At 35.1% G+C, this 18,789-nt stretch overlaps 4 protein-coding genes across 4 annotated transcripts; 2 read left to right on the forward strand and 2 right to left on the reverse strand.

Annotated features, from left to right (window-relative positions):
* Window positions 1-547: 547 nt before the first annotated feature.
* On the reverse strand, window positions 548-3,355 carry LOC125829894 (transmembrane emp24 domain-containing protein p24delta9-like). Its single transcript, XM_049509114.1, has 4 exons — window positions 2,992-3,355; window positions 2,526-2,735; window positions 1,244-1,320; window positions 548-864 (listed from the first exon to the last, which is right to left on the reverse strand). The coding sequence occupies exons 1-4, from the start codon at window positions 3,199-3,201 to the stop codon at window positions 720-722; spliced, it is 642 nt and encodes a 213-aa protein (XP_049365071.1). The 5' UTR covers window positions 3,202-3,355; the 3' UTR covers window positions 548-719.
* Window positions 3,356-5,045: 1,690 nt separating this feature from the next.
* LOC125829688 (rhamnogalacturonan I rhamnosyltransferase 1) lies at window positions 5,046-10,936 on the forward strand. Its single transcript, XM_049508874.1, has 8 exons — window positions 5,046-5,752; window positions 7,972-8,039; window positions 8,168-8,256; window positions 8,336-8,498; window positions 8,820-9,109; window positions 9,492-9,696; window positions 10,051-10,208; window positions 10,288-10,936. Exons 1-8 carry the CDS (start codon window positions 5,488-5,490, stop codon window positions 10,559-10,561), a joined length of 1,512 nt encoding a protein of 503 aa, XP_049364831.1. The 5' UTR covers window positions 5,046-5,487; the 3' UTR covers window positions 10,562-10,936.
* LOC125829689 (ribulose-1,5 bisphosphate carboxylase/oxygenase large subunit N-methyltransferase, chloroplastic-like) lies at window positions 10,826-14,325 on the reverse strand. Its single transcript, XM_049508875.1, has 6 exons — window positions 13,759-14,325; window positions 13,355-13,383; window positions 12,681-12,892; window positions 12,220-12,345; window positions 11,553-11,957; window positions 10,826-11,366 (listed from the first exon to the last, which is right to left on the reverse strand). Exons 1-6 carry the CDS (start codon window positions 14,223-14,225, stop codon window positions 11,175-11,177), a joined length of 1,431 nt encoding a protein of 476 aa, XP_049364832.1. The 5' UTR covers window positions 14,226-14,325; the 3' UTR covers window positions 10,826-11,174.
* An 815-nt stretch (window positions 14,326-15,140) lies between these two features.
* LOC125829731 (ribulose-1,5 bisphosphate carboxylase/oxygenase large subunit N-methyltransferase, chloroplastic) lies at window positions 15,141-18,492 on the forward strand. The gene is made up of 6 exons (XM_049508922.1): window positions 15,141-15,730; window positions 15,955-15,983; window positions 16,738-16,949; window positions 17,160-17,285; window positions 17,482-17,889; window positions 18,077-18,492. Exons 1-6 carry the CDS (start codon window positions 15,255-15,257, stop codon window positions 18,290-18,292), a joined length of 1,467 nt encoding a protein of 488 aa, XP_049364879.1. The 5' UTR covers window positions 15,141-15,254; the 3' UTR covers window positions 18,293-18,492.
* The last annotated feature ends 297 nt before the right edge of the window (window positions 18,493-18,789 follow it).

Raw genomic sequence — 18,789 nt, forward strand, 5'->3', positions numbered from 1 at the left:
CAAATTTCTTACATTTGCTTCCCAGTGGTATTGAAGTGGCAACTGTATTTTTAACCTTTATTATTCGTTTGTTTTATGATAAATGCAATTCTCGCTTTTTATTTAAAAAGTTACAGACATCTCCGGTCTAAAGTGAAGTTAAGAATATCCTGTGATAAAAAGAATTCACTGATTTATCTACCAACCTGTTTATTCTTCTTCTTGAGAGAGTTATTTCATAAATTGTTTGCTGTGACAGTTATTCTTTCGTTTGCTAAGCATGCTTTTGTCCCAGTCCAACTACTATTAGATTTGTCAGTTCACCACTAGCAGAAAGGGTGAAATTTTTCTGTCGATGCATTGTAGGAGGATGGAGCTATTGGAAACAAATTCTCTACTCCAAGGTAAGGGTAAGGTTTGCCTACGCTCTACCCTCCACAAATCCCACTTGTGGAATTACACTTGGAAACTTTGTAATTACATGCAATGATACTGTGGCTATAAAATTATGACATCAAGGTAAAATGAAAAGTTCGACAAGTAAACTCCAAATAAAATGGAGACAGACTAAATAGGAAAATGTGTCATTTAAAAGGACAGAACGAATAATAGTAATAAACTAAAAAGGTCCAAGTTCTCTCTATCACAATTAACTCAAAAACATTGCTTTCCCTCTTCAACTGTAATCTATGGAAAATTCTACACATACATGTTGCATTATTAAGCTATCAGAAACAAGATTAGATAAGCTTTTTCTTTTCAAAGAAGGTCTTCAAATGCCACAACTGCAATCCTGCCACACCTAAGCACAAGAAGATTGACAAGCCAGTCATCCAAGCCATTTTGGAGTTGGTAGATCTGTTCAGTTCCTGCATTTCAGCTTCCCTGCATCGTGCCAAAAAATTATTTAAGCGACAATTATTAACTATGTAGCTAGGACTCTTCAAAAATGTTGCAGCACTTGTGTTTGATCCTCCAAAAATAGTAAAAGAATGTCTCTTTCCCTTTTGGCATCTATGTAGTTCCAACTTTCCAAATGACATGTTTAAGACCACAAGATTCAATTACATTTTAGTACATTTGACATTTCTTTAAATTATGACCATAAAATCCAAAAGCCTTCTTTTTTTCCTTAAACTTTGTGCCAAGTCAAAATAGGACAAACAAATTGAATCGGAGGGAGTATTAACCCGGGATGATTTGACATGCATCGACAACATTTTTGAAGATTGGAACTTAAAATATTAACAAATGATAAACTCACCTTTCACGGAGGAAAAACATCTCATCATGGATGGCTTTAACATTTTCCAGCATCTTCTTTAGTTCAAATTCCATTACCTATTAAGATGACAAGAGTTTATGTTAGTCACAATTCAGAACTCCACAAGGTGCAGTCAACAAGTTCATGGTCAATTTCCTCTCTTCAGAATCCCCTTTGTCCGGGCACAAAGTTGACATAACTAAAAGTTATTGAAATACAGGCGCACACTTCTGCCAACAATCTTTTTCTACTACTCTAAGGTTTGATTTAAATAAGACTCTAGACTATTGTTCAAAACAAAGAAAATTAGTCCTAATTAAGAACAACAGAATGCAGAAATTTTTTACTGTAAAACTTAAGATTATAACCCTTGTTGTTTTCCAAGAACATATTAATAACACTTGGCGAGCATGCATCATAACATCAATCTCACATGAGGATTGAGCCATAGGCCGTCAGATATTGAAATTCCTTTCTTCTTTCAATAAGTAGCAAGGCACTAGAATTCTAGTGACATGGTTTTATTTCAGTACCTCTTTTAATGACAGAATGACAGTAACTAAAATTATAATTACTAATAGCCTAATGGGCTTGTAGGCATTTTATTCTTTTGCTGACACTAACAAGAATCTGGAAATAATATCTACCAAATCTGAGTTACTTCGTAGGGATGGTTTTTAGCCTATTCTTCTTTCCATTCTTTATCTGTATCTGCTTCTATTCGAGAGGAGGAAAGAACAAAAATGAAACCAGTAAGTAATGCCTTATAACATCAATAGCGGTAGTAGCTTCTCCAGCAGAAGTAATAAACACTAAAGTTCAAGCTGACATGCACAGAGAAACATGAATCTTATTGAATGTGCAAATAAATGCACAGAAATTTAATACCTTGATTAAAAATGTTGAATAATAAATTCATCCTCATATTTTAGGATTCCCTACTATTTAATAAAAGTTCATTTACATCTAGTAGTTCCATCAAGTAGAGACTCCAGTCTCCAAGTTTAAGGGCATGAATGAGGTGAGAGGGGCTCAGAGACCTCAGGATAATGCAGAAGCTACATCATAATTTTCCTGTTTCCTTCGAACTAATGATGTAGTCTATGAGACTTCTCGAGTGCAAATTAAACGTGCACAAGGGATTCTTGTGAGCTACATTCTATATTTAGTTTTCATGAAACCTAAGGATGAGTGCGAACTGTCATATCATCTATGCAAATGCATATCTAACACAAGAAGAAAATTGTGTTAACATGTAGATAAAAGAAGAAAATTGACTTACTTCAACAGAACCTTTCTTGGCAACCCTCGTCCAATCCTTAGCAGCTACACCAGTCTTCCAGTCAAAATCGAGAGTAACAGTTACAGGGGGCTTGTGATCAGCAGCAAAGAAGCAAGTCATGTAATCCCCAGCTTCTGCTGCCTCAAAAGCAAAATGCCCTTCAACAACATTGTCCCCTTGATGATAGGTATTTCCATATGTAGATGTCACCTAAATTACGTAGATCAATTTTAAATGGAATATTTTCCTTGCATGTTCGATAATTGAAACTCAATTTAGCTCAGAATTGAAGCTTTACAACTCCAGCATAAAATTCACATTTCAAACCAAAAACATCCAACACACATAAACCATTCTTGATTACTCATAGATCGACCAAAAAAACTCAAACTTTAACATAAACAGATCAAATAAAGAAACCCCATTTGCTTAAACATCAAAATAAATAAAAATAACAAGAAATTACCCTGACAGTGACTTTGTGAGTATCAGGCAAAGGATAACCTTCATTAGGGTTAACAATATGGTACTTGCCTACAGTCATGGCATGACTCTTAATATCTTCAGCTATGCATTTAGTGAGACCAGATTGCAGATCAAATCGAAGGGATTCCACTTGAGTAGCAATAAACCCCAAAATTACAACTACCAATTGGATGTTTCTTCTCTGAATCATCTTGTGAGTAAATTCAAATAAATTATTGCTAGATTTTTACTGATGGAATGTTGGTTTGGAGAAGAGATTCAGATTGAGAGGGATGAAGGATTATTAATATTAATTATAGTAAATAAATAAAAAGTTTTATTTTCTTGAGGGTTGTAGGCTGTAGAGAAACAAGCCAAATTTTGCTCTCAAAGTCTCAACTATACAAATATTTTATTTGCTTCACTTTTAATTCAATTGAATATAAAGTTTAAGATTATAATAACAAAGAATTCAAATTTTACATTTAGTAAATAAGAATAATTTGGTAATTCTTAATGAATATAATATTGGCTATTAAATTATATTTATTTCAATATGATTGGCTCTCTATTTGTAGTTGGCCTATTTATGAATTTGCCAAAAAACTATCTTCACTTCAAAGGAACGTTTCCCCTCTAATTTTGAACCCCTTTTCTAATTTTAACCTTATTTCTTTCTCCCAAAATTCTACTTTTATCATTTTCTTTCTTGAAATTAAAATATTAAATCCAGATTTTCCCTTTAAATGAATTATTTTTCTTTTATATTTTTAAAGGTGGTGGTGAAAGGGATATATAGAAAAGGAAAGACCTTTAAATTTGCTAAAAGTGATGTTGATTGGATTGAAAATGTTAAAATTAGGCTTTCTTTTTTAGTAGATTTGAAATTCTTAAAAAAAAATGTTATATTAATGATTTATATAATTAATAAGATGTATAAATAGAATTATCAAAGTTACATTCTTCTCTATATTTATTTGACATTAATAAATAGTTTTCGAGTTTATCATTGATTTTTAATGTTGGAGATATACCTTAGTTAATTAAAATCAAATAACATCGAAAAAGAATGCATCAGTCATTTCCTTATGAGAGTAATCGTCATTAAATAATTTAATTAATATAAGTATTTTATCATAATATTTATATCAATATGAATATCTTAAAAAATGATTAAGTAAAAATCTATTTTTGAAATAATGAATAAGTAAAAGTGAACAGAACTATTAACAATCAAATTAACATATTCATCTTATAAGGAAATTGTACCTCAAATTACAGTTTTATTTAGATCTTTTTTATTACAATTATTCTGTAATTATAAGATAATTAACCTCTTACGTGTTATTGTAAAATCTTATAATTGTATACACTATATCACGCACTATCTGACGTATTATGGGTCTAAGAGAATCTTTTTTTTACAGTAATTATTTTAATTTAATTTGTGAGAAGAGAGAATTTACAACACACTTGATTAGTTTAGTCACAAGTTCAAGTCCCTTTATGCCACTTCACTTTGATTTATAAACTAAAAAACAATTTAATAGTATTCTAAATTAATTCAATATAAATAATTTTGATTTATTGACAGATGAGAGCTTAATTTAAAATACCAAAAAGTCTCTTTTAAATTTTTGATATTTAAAAATTTACTGTATATGGATTGACTTTTTTCTTTCTCCAATTAAAAAAGAAAAAAAAAGGAAAGCAACACATCTAAATTAATAACACATAAAAGAGTAATTAATTTTCCATTACTATATTTGAGTGTGTTAATTTGCACTATTTGTTTAATACTATTACGTAGAAAGTACATTTTTGGGTACAAAATTCTAAGTTAAATATTTATTCTTTTTTTCTTTCATGATAATCTTAGATCTCTTCCATCTCTGTCATTTTCTTCCTTAGATCCTGCTACTTCAAGATACTGTACAAGTTTTTATCTTTATACAGAGAAAAAAGTTTTCAGAAAATTCATTAAAAGCATATTTTTTTTCTTCAGATTTAAAGCACATTGACTATTGTCCCTACTACAGCTTTCTCCTTGTGCTGCATTCTTGACACCCCTAAAAAAAAAATTAATTTCATCACCGCTTCTCATCTTTTGCTTCTTCATAGATTTCCCATTTTTCCCATTTCTTGGTTTTGCTCAAAGTTGAGATTTTTTTCCATATTGGGTGTTGAAAAGTTCCAGTTTTTTTTCATTTTGGGTCTTGAATTTTTTTGTCAATCTGGGGTTATAATTTTCCATTTTCCTCATTTCTTGGTTTTGCTCCAAAGTTGAGATCTTTTTCCATATTGGGTGTTGAAAAGTTTAAATTTTTAGTCAATCTGGGGTGATAATTTCTCATTTTCCAATGTGGTTTGAGTTTTGATGCAATTGGGTATTACCTTAACATGCATGTACATATGAGGAATTTGTGTATGAAGAGATTTGAGGGGTTTGGTGATTTGGGGTTGAAGTATTGGCTATGAAGAGTGAAGAGGAGGTAAAATGGAGGTTAGATCCGAGAGTGAGGTACATGTTAGAAGTGAGAAAGTACTACCATTACAAGCGCAGATGATACAGAGGACTAGATTAAAAGTTTTGTTTATAAGGGTTTGTTCCAGCATTTTGATATGGACATGTTTGGTTCAGCTTATTGCTGTTTGGGAGCTTTATAATCCACGTTGGTTTTCGGGTTTTACTGGTTATACTACTAAGATGTCTGTTCATGTTGAAGAGACTTTGCTTTCTCCTTTGCCTCTTCTTCCACCTAGTGAGTTTCTCTGAGCTTGAATCTCTATTAGTTACATGTTTTTTTCCAAAGTATTTAGTTAGTTAAATGATGTCATTGAAGTATGTGATCTTTCCGTTTATATTAGTAGTCGTGTATTGCTCCTGTAGTTTCTTGTCCTTCGATTTCTGTTAATGTATATTGTTTCTTGTACCTCAATTATGATATTTATTGTAGTTTCTGTTCTGTTATTATATGTTGTTTTTATTATTATTGGTTGTTTTTTGTACTTATGTTACTTCTTTTTCGGAACTGCTTTGGACTGTTTTTCCTTAAGCCAAGGTCTATTGGAAACAACCTCTCTACCTTTGAGGTAGGGGTAAGGTCTACGTACACTCTACCCTCTTCATACCCTACTTTGTGGGACTATACTGGGTATGTTGTTGTGGTTGTTAGAGTATATGATCTGTTTGCTGTATATTAAGTTGGTTGTAATTCTTTAGCTAATAACCTAACACCAATGGAAGTGAAGGATCCATATGGGAGAATAGAGATGCGTAGTAGTTGGGATTAAAACATAGTTGTTGTTGTTACACTTGTGTGAGGTCTGGTAATTGATCCGCTCTTTTTAGTATAGTTAGGAACTTAGGATAAATAGAGACTTATAGAACGTGAGATTTAAAGAACTTCTAGTTTTAGAGAATCCCTAATTTGCTGAAAACGTCAAAGTTTAGCATTTGAATGCAGGCGCCCCTACCAGAGCGGAATGCAAAAGAGGATTATATAGTTGATGCTAACTAGTTTGAGATTGAGGCGAGTTAATTGATTGACATAGATTGAGAGGGAAAAAGAAAAAGAAGAATTAGGAGAGAGACCTGAGCATGGTATTCATAGTTTTTGAGATCTGATGGTTTGGAAGTACGACCTTAACAGATCTATAATCTAGAGAGAGCTACCAATGGGATGTCTATAGTCAGTCTGTCTTCCTATTTTTAGTTTTGTCCCTTCGGTGTCCAATTGGAAATAAGAAAAATGTCAGCTTAAAAGGTTTATGGTTAGAATTAGGTAAGGTTTAAATTTGGTTTCAAATGTCTTATTTTCGTCCCAAATCGGTATCCGTTTATGGTGTGTTTTCCTCTGCTAATTGATTTACTTTCGATTGATGCTATTATATTTCCCCATTCCAGGTCCTGTAATCTTGTGACATACTGCTTTATTAAGCATTCCTGAAAAATGGAACATAATACTATATATTCTGAAAAAGTTAATGAAGTCACCATGTGTGAAATAGGGAACCTAAACTCATGTTCCTTGACTAACTAAGCATAGATCCAATGAGAGACTCCATTAGCTTTTCAGAAATCAGAACATATATACTCTTCCCATTTTAAAAACTATATTCTGAAAAGCTAATGAAGGTGCTCATTGGATCTATGCTTAGTCTGTTGACGATAATCAATTGGATTAGTAAGAAGTGCTTCCTGAGAGATAAAAACAAATGTTTTTTTTGAAGGGAAGTCGAGAAAAGGACTGGATGAGAGACTTTCTTTTCTAGTCCTCTCTGTAGCATTCCTTATTACAGCTTTCTTTTTAATATTTAAGACAGAATTTTCTCCATCCGAAATAGGGTGAAATGTCTCATATTCTTCCCATTTTTCCCGGGGTTAATCGTCTAGCGTGAATCATGAAGTAGTGTAAACATAATTTTTCCTGATGTTTTTGAACAAATTAATGCTGCTAGACGAAATGTCGCAACAATGAGGAACTAGTAAAAGAAAGAAATGTCTCAATTATAAGGGGATAGATGTAAACATACTTTTATGGATGAAAGTACATTTTAAGTTGCTGGAGGCAACCTTTTTCTTGCAATATGAGACATTGTGTTTCAGTTTATATATCTCCATGTGCAATTGTACACTTCCGCTAGCATTTTGGTGTAGGTTGGATTTTGTAAATGATGTAGACACATTCTTAGACTTCATCAGTTCCTTTCAGTTTAGAGTAGGAATTGATCTTTGTAATCAGTTATACAGATGTCAGCACAATATTAGTGCTGTTTTGAATCATTAAAGATTTACTTAATTATCCAAAAAACTTATATATCTGCTATTCTACTAACTAAACATTCAGTGACCAAAACTCCAAAAGTACTGTTACCTAGTCTCATCAGTGTACCAGTAATAGGAACTGTATCTTTGTATGAGTTCCAAATTCTGCTTCTTCTAACATTCATAACAATTTTGACATATGACATTATGCAGGAAATTATACAAATAATGGGTTTCTTCAAGTGTCCTGCAATGGTGGCTTGAATCAAATGCGTGCAGCCGTTAGTATTTGTTCTTCTTTTTTTTTCTTTATACATTCTTGTCCAATTCATATGGAAAGAAAGTCAAAAAATCCGAAACTGTATCAAACTCCTAATCTGTAACTAATTCTTCCATCTTTTGAATGTAGATCTGTGACATGGTGACTGTTGCACGTCTTTTAAATCTAACTTTGGTTGTCCCAAAGCTTGATAAAACATCCTTCTGGGCAGATCCTAGGTATTTCTGGTGTTATGTAGATGTAGTTCTTTGACCTATTGCTTCGTGTTTTATAACAAGTTGTAACATTTCTTGGCAGCAATTTTGATGATATTTTTGATGTGAGACACTTCATTGATTCACTAAGAGATGAAGTTCGGATAATAAAGAGACTGCCAAAGAGGTTCAGCAGGAGATATGGATACCAACTGCTAGAAATGCCTCCTGTTAGCTGGTCAAATGAAAAGTACTACTTGCAACAGGTTTATCTACTTGCAATACATTCTTGTCTTATTATCAATTTGTGATTGACCTACACCGTCGATTGTTCTTCGTGACTGTGGACATTGTCATTTGTCTGTCATTTAGAAGACTAGTGCTTAATCTTATACGATACATCTCAACTTTCAAAGTACTTCTCTTTTTGCTGTATGTAGTTTCATGTACTGCTTTTGATACTGGAATCAATCTGCATACAATGATTCTAATACCTTGATAATTGAATATATCTGCTCTGAAGCTATATATGCCTCATCAACAGTTGTAATTTAACCTGCTTTAACACATTCGGATTACTATTGCAGATTCTGCCTCTCTTCAGCAAGCATCAAGTAATACATTTCAACAGAACAGATACTAGGCTAGCAAACAATGGGATTCCTCTTGAGCTTCAAAAACTCAGATGTCGTGTGAATTTCCAGGCATTGAAATTCACTCCAGATATTGAGGCTTTGGGAGAAAAATTGGTACGAATGCTTCAGGAGAGAGGGCCATTTGTAGCATTGCATCTAAGATATGAGATGGATATGTTGGCATTCTCTGGTTGCACCCATGGCTGCACTGAGGAGGAAGCTGAGGAGCTCAAACGGTTAAGGTGATCATCTCAGAACAACTGTTGTATTTTAGTTTTATTCTCTTTTTTGTTTTTTTCTTTAAAAAAATATGGAAAGAAGTTGATCCGCCTTCGTCAGCGGTCAGCCTGCCCTCGTCATGGGCATAATAAAATTAGTGGATTGGATACCAGTGGGTTACTAACATAAACTATGAGCTGCTGTTGTGACAATGACATTTACTCATAACTTTTATTTTCTATCTCAAGATTTTAAAGTTTTACATTGTTGGATGATTTAATGATTTCACTTTGTTCTCCCACTCCCACCGATACAATTTTCTCTATTTCACCCTTTTGTCTTGACCAACACGCAAACTTGTTGTCTATATAGTAAATTCCTTTCTGGTTGCCTTTGTTTCCTTAGGTATGCATTCCCTTGGTGGAGGGAGAAAGAAATTGTATCTGAGGAGAAGAGATCTCATGGATTGTGTCCTCTCACCCCAGAAGAGACAGCTTTGATTTTGCAAGCGTTGGGTTTTGATAAAGATATACAAATATATATTGCATCTGGTGACATTTATGGAGGTGAACATAGGCTTGCTTCTTTGAGAGCTGCCTTCCCAAAAATTGTAAGTGATTATTTTTATCTGTTGCTGGGACATTTAAACTACCAGTTTTAGGGCTGTGTCTTAAACATTTATCCGAAATCTGTTGCATGGAATAGCGAACATGTGCCTTAGCCAACATTCTTGTAGTCTATTGCATATATTGAGGTGATGAGCAACTTGGACAGTGATCTCTGATACAAGTATTCTGTTCATTGAATAACCTGACATTCTTTGAGACATTTGGTAGCCTGGAAATGTGTTCAAAATGTTCTACGTTTTGTACTGCCAGTTTTTTTATTGCTGAGGAATTCATTGTGACTATTTACTGGACACTATGAGCTAATTATCCTTCTTACCTATTATGTTTAATAATAGGTGAAAAAGGACATGCTGCTAGAACCTGGGGAATTGCAGCATTTCCAGAATCATTCATCTCAGATGGCAGCCCTGGATTTCATCGTTTCAACTGCTAGTAATGTATTTGTTCCCACTTATGATGGGAACATGGCTAAAGTTGTTGAAGGTCATCGTAGGTACATATTACCTACTGCGCTGGAAATGATTCCATAACATTAACAACATTATGAAGGCATTTCTGATTATTTTTTGCAGGTATCTTGGGTTTAAGAAAACCATGCGATTGGATCGAAAAAAACTGGTAGAGTTATTAGATTTGCATCAGAACGGAACACTTACATGGGATGAGTTTACAGCTACAGTCCGGCAGTCACATGAGGGACGAATGGGACAACTGGCTCGACGCAGAGTCATTGCAGACAAACCAAAAGAAGAAGATTATTTTTATGCAAATCCACAGGAGTGTCTGTGTGAGAGTAAAACCTGTGATGACTTGTTTGGGCCTGATAATTCCACTGCTGTCCAATGAAATGCAATTCAGGGCATGTCCTCCATGGGTAGTTACTCCATAGTAATGCACAGGCGTTTTGTGAAGAAAGCAAAGGGAAAGGCGTAAAGTTGTTGGTATGTACAATCCAGATCTGTTGGCCAAAGGGCTGAAATGCGGCCTTCAGTCGTCAGGGCATTTTGGAGAGGTGTTTTGTCATAGATATGCAGTCTATAACTGGGAGAAGCAGGAGGGAAAAAATGAAGAAACCAAACGTGTCATACTTGTCAAAAAGAAAAGAAGTGCCATGTTAATGTGTTCATTCATTTTGTTCATATGTTTTTACTTTCTTCCACAAGTTGGACAGTGTTGATTGTACTTGATACCACAGTTTTTTACAGGAATATAACCTTTTTTTACAATCAAATGCTCTAAAATGTGGAGCAAAAAGATGTAACAGTTTGTTCATTTATCTAATTGTCATGCCCAAAAAAGGGTACTTGGAGAAAATTTGTATTGTGTGCTGAGAAGTCATATAGCTAAGTTGAGGTTCTTATAGGAGCCTATATACTTAAAATTCTAGATCCGCCTTTGCCTTTGAAGTCCAAGCTGTTATAACTCAACTAGAATGGTCATAAGGTCAGCAGAGAGTTCCTTACTTTGGCTCTCCAACAAAATCAAGATCTTTAAGCCTCCTTTCTTGGTAGTACTCTAATTCATCTAGTTCCAGTTCTCTTTCTCTAAAAATACCGTCGAGTTGTTGTAAAACCTTCTTCTCCCCTGCTCTCACCCCTACTGCTATCTGAAGCCTTGAACTGAGGTTCCCTTCCTTCATCAGTTTCTCATCCTACAATAATCATTGTGTTCAATGCCAAAAGACAATACATGTACTACATAATGGAGATAAAAATAGTTTTATTCATATGATTCAGAGTCCAGATACCATAGTATTTAGCAGAATGCTTCAAAGGAAGGCGACAATGAAGACATGGACAACCAAAATATAGTAAGACGAGGAATGACAATGCCATACCTCTTCAATTGTGGTGTGATATCCAGAAAGTGCAGACCTGCATAAATCTCGTACAACTTTACATATGAGCTCTTCGTTTGCTCTGCTGACAGGCAACTCGAGAAGATTCCAAACAGCATTTCCAGAAATTGATTCTATTAGGAAATTATCAGTTCCACCAAGGGCAACCAGCCTAAGATATGGAAATAGAGAAGGAGGGAGAGATTGTCCAAGTTTTATGTCAAAGTCAGCAGTTTCTCCTAGGCCATTTGACTCTGCTATATCCAGCTTGTCCCCATTAAAATAGTCAGTCTTTGATATTTCCAATGTTAATGTAAATGCATCACGAGCTGAGTTTGGTTCGATGAAGCCATAGCCAATAGCCATATCAGCATTGCTTTTATTCAAGCCATATTGGATAAGAAACTGTCAAAAACACATCTGTTATGTACCACTTTGGTATGAGTACATTAAAGGTTTTAGTTCTAACAGAAGTACTTCAAATCTTCAATCAAATATATGAAGCAAACTAGGCCTCCTATAGACTCTTAACAGATGATACAGCAAAAATGCTACATAATGCATGAAATTATGAGATAGGAAGTAATGAATGTTTTAATTCAAAATGTTGGAATTTGTATGACCAATAGCAGAATGACTTTTTTTTGAAAAACTCAGCAAGCCTTACCTGGTCACCAGCCTTCAGTTTCAATGGACTTTGAAAAGAAAATAACAAGTCCCAGGAGAACAGACCTGCTGGTCCCCCAATTTCATGGATATGATCTTCTGTGGTCACTTTGACACTGTGGTTTGCCTGATAAGTAAACCATTTGTATAACGTTATTCACCAATCGATAGCCAAAAACGTAGGTGAACTACTGTATCGGAATTTGGAAATGAACTTCAACAAACAATGAAATTCTGACAACAGTCCTCAGACTCTTTTAATACTCGTTTCTAACTGAAGCTAAAGCTTTCATGTCTATATAGGTTCATTTGATCATCAACATACTTTTGAATCAATCTTGTAACTAAGATGAATTTATTTCTTAATCCAACACTTCCTCCTTTTCATTGTGGGCTTCTTATAAGTAGTCATTCATCACTAGAATTGCTCATCTAAGTAATTTTGTTTACCTAAAATCTTACCAGGTCAGCAAAGGGGACCAGCATTAGATTTTGAATCCCACCACGGGAAAACGCCCTTGATCTGAGTATTCCAAATGCCCAGAAGAAATCATCCAAGGTTATAGGAAAAGGGAAAAGCTGCTTGTTACCAAGTATGACTTGTTCTTCCAATTTTTGAAATTCACTTTGCACATACTCTTTCACACTCAACGTTGTGCTTAAAAGTTGAGTTCCTGCAAATGATAGCACGCCAAACATGCAACATCACATTTCTTATCACAAGTACTTAGAGAACTTAACATCTCACTTAATCAAACATGCAACATCACATTTCTTACCTAAGGGCAGTTTCAACTTTGCTTAGAGACAGTGCCAATGTGCCATCCCACTCTACTTATTTGACTATGGAGTATAATCAAGAGAATCACGCAACAGTTCTATATAAAAGGCATACCAATCTCTATAACCAAGTCATAAGGGATCACAATTTCACAGGTTACATGAAAACAATCAAGCAGCCTATAGCTACAACATACAAGATTGCATCCAGTGCAGAAACAAGCTTCAAGAGATTGTGTAACCATATAGAGTTAAAAAATAATTTACAATGTTAGTATATATAACTTAACTCCATCATGAACACTTAATCTGAAATTTTCCTATTAAAGGCATGTTTTACAAGGAAACAAGTTTACCTTGAATCTCAGAGAGCTCCTCTTCAGACCTGCACTGAAAGAACATACCAAGCAACATCAGCAACACAACTTCAAAAGAAAAAAATATTCATAAAACCTGTAAAGATAATGATATGACACTTGAACCTAACTCAACCCCAAAAGCTAGTTCATGGGTAGAAGAGTGACCAAGACCATATAAACAAATCATCCCTCGAACCAATGTGGGACTCTAACCCACTCTTACACTCCCCTTCACATCCAGACGCATCTGGAGTGTGGACCGGAAGCCCAAACGGGATGGACCCGATACCATGTAAACATATGACAATTGAGCCTAAGTCAAACTCAAAATCTAGCTAATGAGGGACTCTAATCCAGCCTAACAATAACAAGGAAAAAAATAAATTTGAAGGCAGACCCACCAATATATAGTGGAATCAGTAGACTCTGGAAGAACAGCCATGTAATATTTCCACTTGGAATCATCTTTCCATTTCTCTCTCAACAAGAAGAGAGCAAGAGAAATCCAAGGTTCTAATCCAGTACACACATTCCCAATTTCAGATTCTGCAACTGTATCTGTGTTGATCCAGAACCTTTTAGGCACTCCTAAAACTGTTTCCCCTTTTGAAATATCTCTGTTAGCAACTAATCCTAAACCCTCTGCTACAATTCCTGGCTTTACAGGTGTCTTTATTGATACAACTCCTTCATCACATAGCCACTTCCAGAATGTTTGAACTGGTTGTGGGATTTTTGGGTCAAGTTCTCTTAACTGAAGTGAATTTATCAAGAATGGTTTTTGAGAACTCTGTAAAGTTTGAAGCTTTATTCTTAATTTTGTGGTTTTGAGTGGACAGAGGAAAGAAGAAGAGAAAACAGAAGCCATGCTTCACTTTAGCTTACTTGGTTCTACAAATGTTATCTCATTTGTTCTTTAATGATTGCAGAATGAAAAAGGACTAAAAAAAATGATGAATAATACTTAAATGGTTGTAATGTTATGCAGTTGAAGCATTGTATATTTATCCTAGTCTCAAACAAATGACTGGTTATGGTTAGCTTTGAGGTGTGGTCATGGAACTTGACTACAAGACAAAAGTGGTGGTTTAATTAGAGCAGTCCATCAGGCATTCATTGGACTTGTGCGACACTGGCTCGTTATCCTTCCACTGCACAAAGCGGGAAATATTCGTTGCTCTGTGAAACCAGCCTCACGCAGTCCAGCCCACTTTAGGAGCCCAGCAGCCCAAGCCTTCGCCATAGACTACGGGACCCAACTCTGTGCTTGGATAAGGCAGGCCAGAAAATTGCCACGCAAGCCCAACCATTTGGATATGTCCAACATTCCACCACACTAATGCCCCCACTTGAGTTACAAGTCCACGGTACTGAGCTCGGCAGTATGAGTTATGCTCACTGCACAAATAAAGAGGCAAATAGCTTTATTTATCAGCGATGTGGAAAAGATTAATTATGTCAGGAATAGAAAATTTGTTATTAATACAACAACAATATAACCAGGGAAATTTCACAAGTCATATCTGGGACTGGGAAGGTAGATTATACACAAATTTTACTATTACGCCTCGAGGTAGAGGACGGTTTCGAAAGACCCTCAAATCAAGTGCAACAAAGTAAAAGAAGAAGAAAATAGCGAGGCAAACAGAACAACTAATACAGAAAGCATTGCAGAGCCTACAAGAAAGGAATAATAACAACGACAAAATAATGTGATTATCGAAGCACAATAAAAAAGATATGATGATAGATATTATATTTTAATTAACTTAATAAAATAAAGAAGATAGAAAAGGTCTTGTCTTAACTGATTAACAACCTCATCTGGAAATCTAGTTACTCTGAAATCCAGTAGAACCAAACCAATCTAGCTAAGAGGGAAACAAAGCTAGAACAAATGGCTTCTGTTTTCTCTTTACCCTCTTCATCTTTCCTCTGTCCACTCAAAACCAAAAGATTCAGAACAAAGTTTCAATCTTTACACAGTTCCCCAAAACCATTCTTGATAAACTCACTTCAGTTAAAAGAACTTGACCCAAATATCCCAGAACCAGTCCAAACATTCTGGAAGTGGCTATGTGATGAAGGGGTTGTATCAGCAAAGACACCTGTAAAGCCAGGAATTGTACCAGAAGGTTTAGGATTAGTTGCTAAGAGAGATATAGCTAAAGGGGAGACAGTTCTAGAAGTTCCTAGAAGGTTCTGGATTAATCCAGATGCAGTTGCAGATACTGAAATTGGGAATGTGTGTACTGGATTGAAACCTTGGATTTCTGTTGCTCTTTTCTTGCTTAGAGAGAAATGGAGAGATGATTCAAAGTGGAAATATTACATGGCTGTTCTTCCAGAGTCTACTGATTCCACTATATATTGGTGGGTCTGCCTTCAATTTGCTTCTTTTCTTTTAATTTTATGAGTAATTTTTGCTTGCTTTTCTCAAGGTGGTGTCAGGTCTGCATATTGAAGGCAGATTTTTGTGTAATTTTTGCTTCCGCTGACCCCAAATTGTATAATTACACTGGATATGTTGTTATGAATAATTATTTTTGGAAGTTGTATTGCTGATGAAGGTTGCTTGATATGTTCTTCCAGTGCAGGTCTGAAGAGGAGCTTTCTGAGATTCAAGGTAATCTAATCTGCTTTACTATGTAAAAACAAAACCTTAAATAGGAAAATTGCAGATTTTTGTGTTCATTCACTGTGTGCCACCCACACCGTCTGAGTATTTTATGGAAACCGAAGCCCACAACTAGCTTTCTTTTTGTATGTGTGCGCTCGTAAGGGGAAGTAAATCGAGCTCCACGCCATTGTATAAACATTTTTGGACTGTGCAGTATGTAGAACTTAAACTCTAGTTTTATTACTTAAGTGCCTTGCCCTTTGACAAAGTACTCTAAACTGCAGCCTTCCCCTTGTATCTCTACAAGAGTACGTTTTCACGCCTTAAACCCATGACCTTTAGGTTACCAAAGGAGCAACTGTATCATCGCGTCATGGCAAGTCCTAGTTGCTTATTTTATTAGTCTTAAAATTTTGGACTATTGAGAGTTATCATATGGTTACAGAATCTCTTGAAGTTTGTTTCCGGCTTTGGATGCAATATTTTATATGGTAGGCTAGTTTATGGTTTTCATATAACCTATGGAATTGTGATTATGACTTAGTTAGAGATACTGGTAATGCCTTTGTATAGGGTTGTTACATGATTGTCTTGATTATATTCCATAATCAAATATGTAGAACGTGATGGCATTTTCTCTAACGATGATGAAATTGCTTGTTGCTAGATAAGAAATGTGATGTCCCTTGTTTGATTAAGTGAGAATTTGGGAGTTCCAGGTATTTGTGATTCATTTTGTTTGTCATGCTATCATTTACAGGGACTCAACTTTTAAGCACAACATTGAGTGTGAAAGATTATGTGCAAAATGAATTTCAAAAAGTGGAAGAAGAAGTCATACTTCCTAACAAGCAGCTTTTCCCTTTTCCCATAACCTTGGATGATTTCTTCTGGGCATTTGGAATGCTCAGATCAAGGGCATTTTCTCGTCTTCGGAATCAAAATCTTATTCTGGTTCCTTTTGCTGACCTGGTAAGATTTTAGGTAATGAAAACTACTTAGATAAGCAATTGAAGTATTTTAATGATGACTGACTGCTCATAAGAAGCCCACAATGGTGAGGCTCTGGCTCTGTGCACCTGCAGTAAATGTTGTTAGAATTTCATTGTTATATAGCATTTCATCATTTTATTGGCTATGATGGATTGGTGAATAACGTTATACGAATGGTTTACTTATCAGACAAACCACAATGCCAGAGTGACCACAGAAGATCATGCCCATGAAGTTAGGGGACCAGCAGGTCTGTTCTCGTGGGATTTGTTATTTTCTTTACGAAGTCCATTGAAACTGAAGGCTGGAGACCAGGTAAAGCTTACTGAGTTCTTCAAAATTCAGAAACTATCTTCAGTAGAGAACAAGTCATTCTGCTATTGTTCATTGAAAAGCTAATATTGTGAAAACAATTATTCATTACTTCCTAACTCATAATCACATGCATTATGTAGCATTTCAATTTGATCATCCGTTAATGAACAATAGCCAACTTGGTTGATTTTGACAGCTTTTCATCCAATATGACTTGAACAAAAGCAATGCTGATATGGCTCTTGACTATGGCTTCATCGAACCAAGTACTTCAGCTCGTGATGCATTTACGTTAACTTTGGAAATATCAGAGTCTGATGATTTTTATGAGGATAAGCTGGATATAGCAGAGTCAAATGGCCTAGGAGAAAGTGCTTACTTTGACATAAAACTTGGACAATCTCTGCCCCCTTTTCTGATTCCATATCTAAGGCTGGTTGCACTTAGTGGAACTGATGCTTTCCTACTAGAATCAATTTTCAGAAATGCTGTTTGGGGTCATCTTGAGTTACCTGTCAGCAGAGCAAATGAGGAGCTCATATGTAAAGTCGTACGAGATGCATGCAAATCTGCACTTTCAGCCTATCACACCACAATTGAAGAGGTATATTTACATCACTAGTTAATTGTGTTACTAAGACATTGTCATTGCCTCTTGTCCTACTATATTTTAGCCGTCCGTATTTTCATGTCTCCTTCCTTTAAAGCATTCTGCTAAATTCTATGGTATCTGGATTCTCAATCTTATGAATAAAACCGTTTTATGGCATTGAACACAACAATGATTGTAGGATGAGAAACTGATGGAGGAAGGGAACCTCAGTTCAAGGCTTCAGATAGCAGTAGGGATAAGAGCAGGAGAGAAGAAGGTTTTACAACAAATCGACGATATCTTTAGAGAAAGAGAATTGGAACTAGATGAATTAGAATACTACCAAGAAAGGAGGCTTAAAGATCTTGGTCTTGTTGGAGAGCAAGGGGATATCATATTTTGGGAGCCAAAATAAAAACTTCTGCAGAACTTATGATCTGTCTAGTTGAGTTATATTACAAGGTCAATTTTTATTTGATGTAAATAATGAAATTACGAGCAGTTTCTTATCGTCTTCTTGTGAAGATCCTCAAACATCAGAAGGAGAAAAGTTGAAAAAACAACCTCAGATATCTCAAGGATGTAGAATTTGATTGAGAAGATCACTATCTTCCTCTCATCTAAAGCTGTTATTTTTTTTAAATGGTTTTTCTGTCACCTCTATGCTTCCTTACCCAGACCCCACTTGTGGGATTACACTAGGCATGTTATTGCTTGTTGTTTCTATGCTTGTACTTTTAAACAGAAGAAGATGCACTAGAAAAGATGAATATATGGTCATCAAACTCAATTTATCTATCTGATTTCTCAGCACACGATTCGGATTTGCTTCAAGCACCCTTTTTGGGCATGACATTTAGATAAATATTCAACAGTTACATCTCTTTGCTCCATATTTTAGAGCATTTGATT

The sequence above is a fragment of the Solanum verrucosum genome, unplaced genomic scaffold, assembly GCF_900185275.1.
Source record: "Solanum verrucosum unplaced genomic scaffold, falcon-dt-bn FXZP01000008.1, whole genome shotgun sequence".
NCBI lineage: Eukaryota > Viridiplantae > Streptophyta > Magnoliopsida > Solanales > Solanaceae > Solanum > Solanum verrucosum.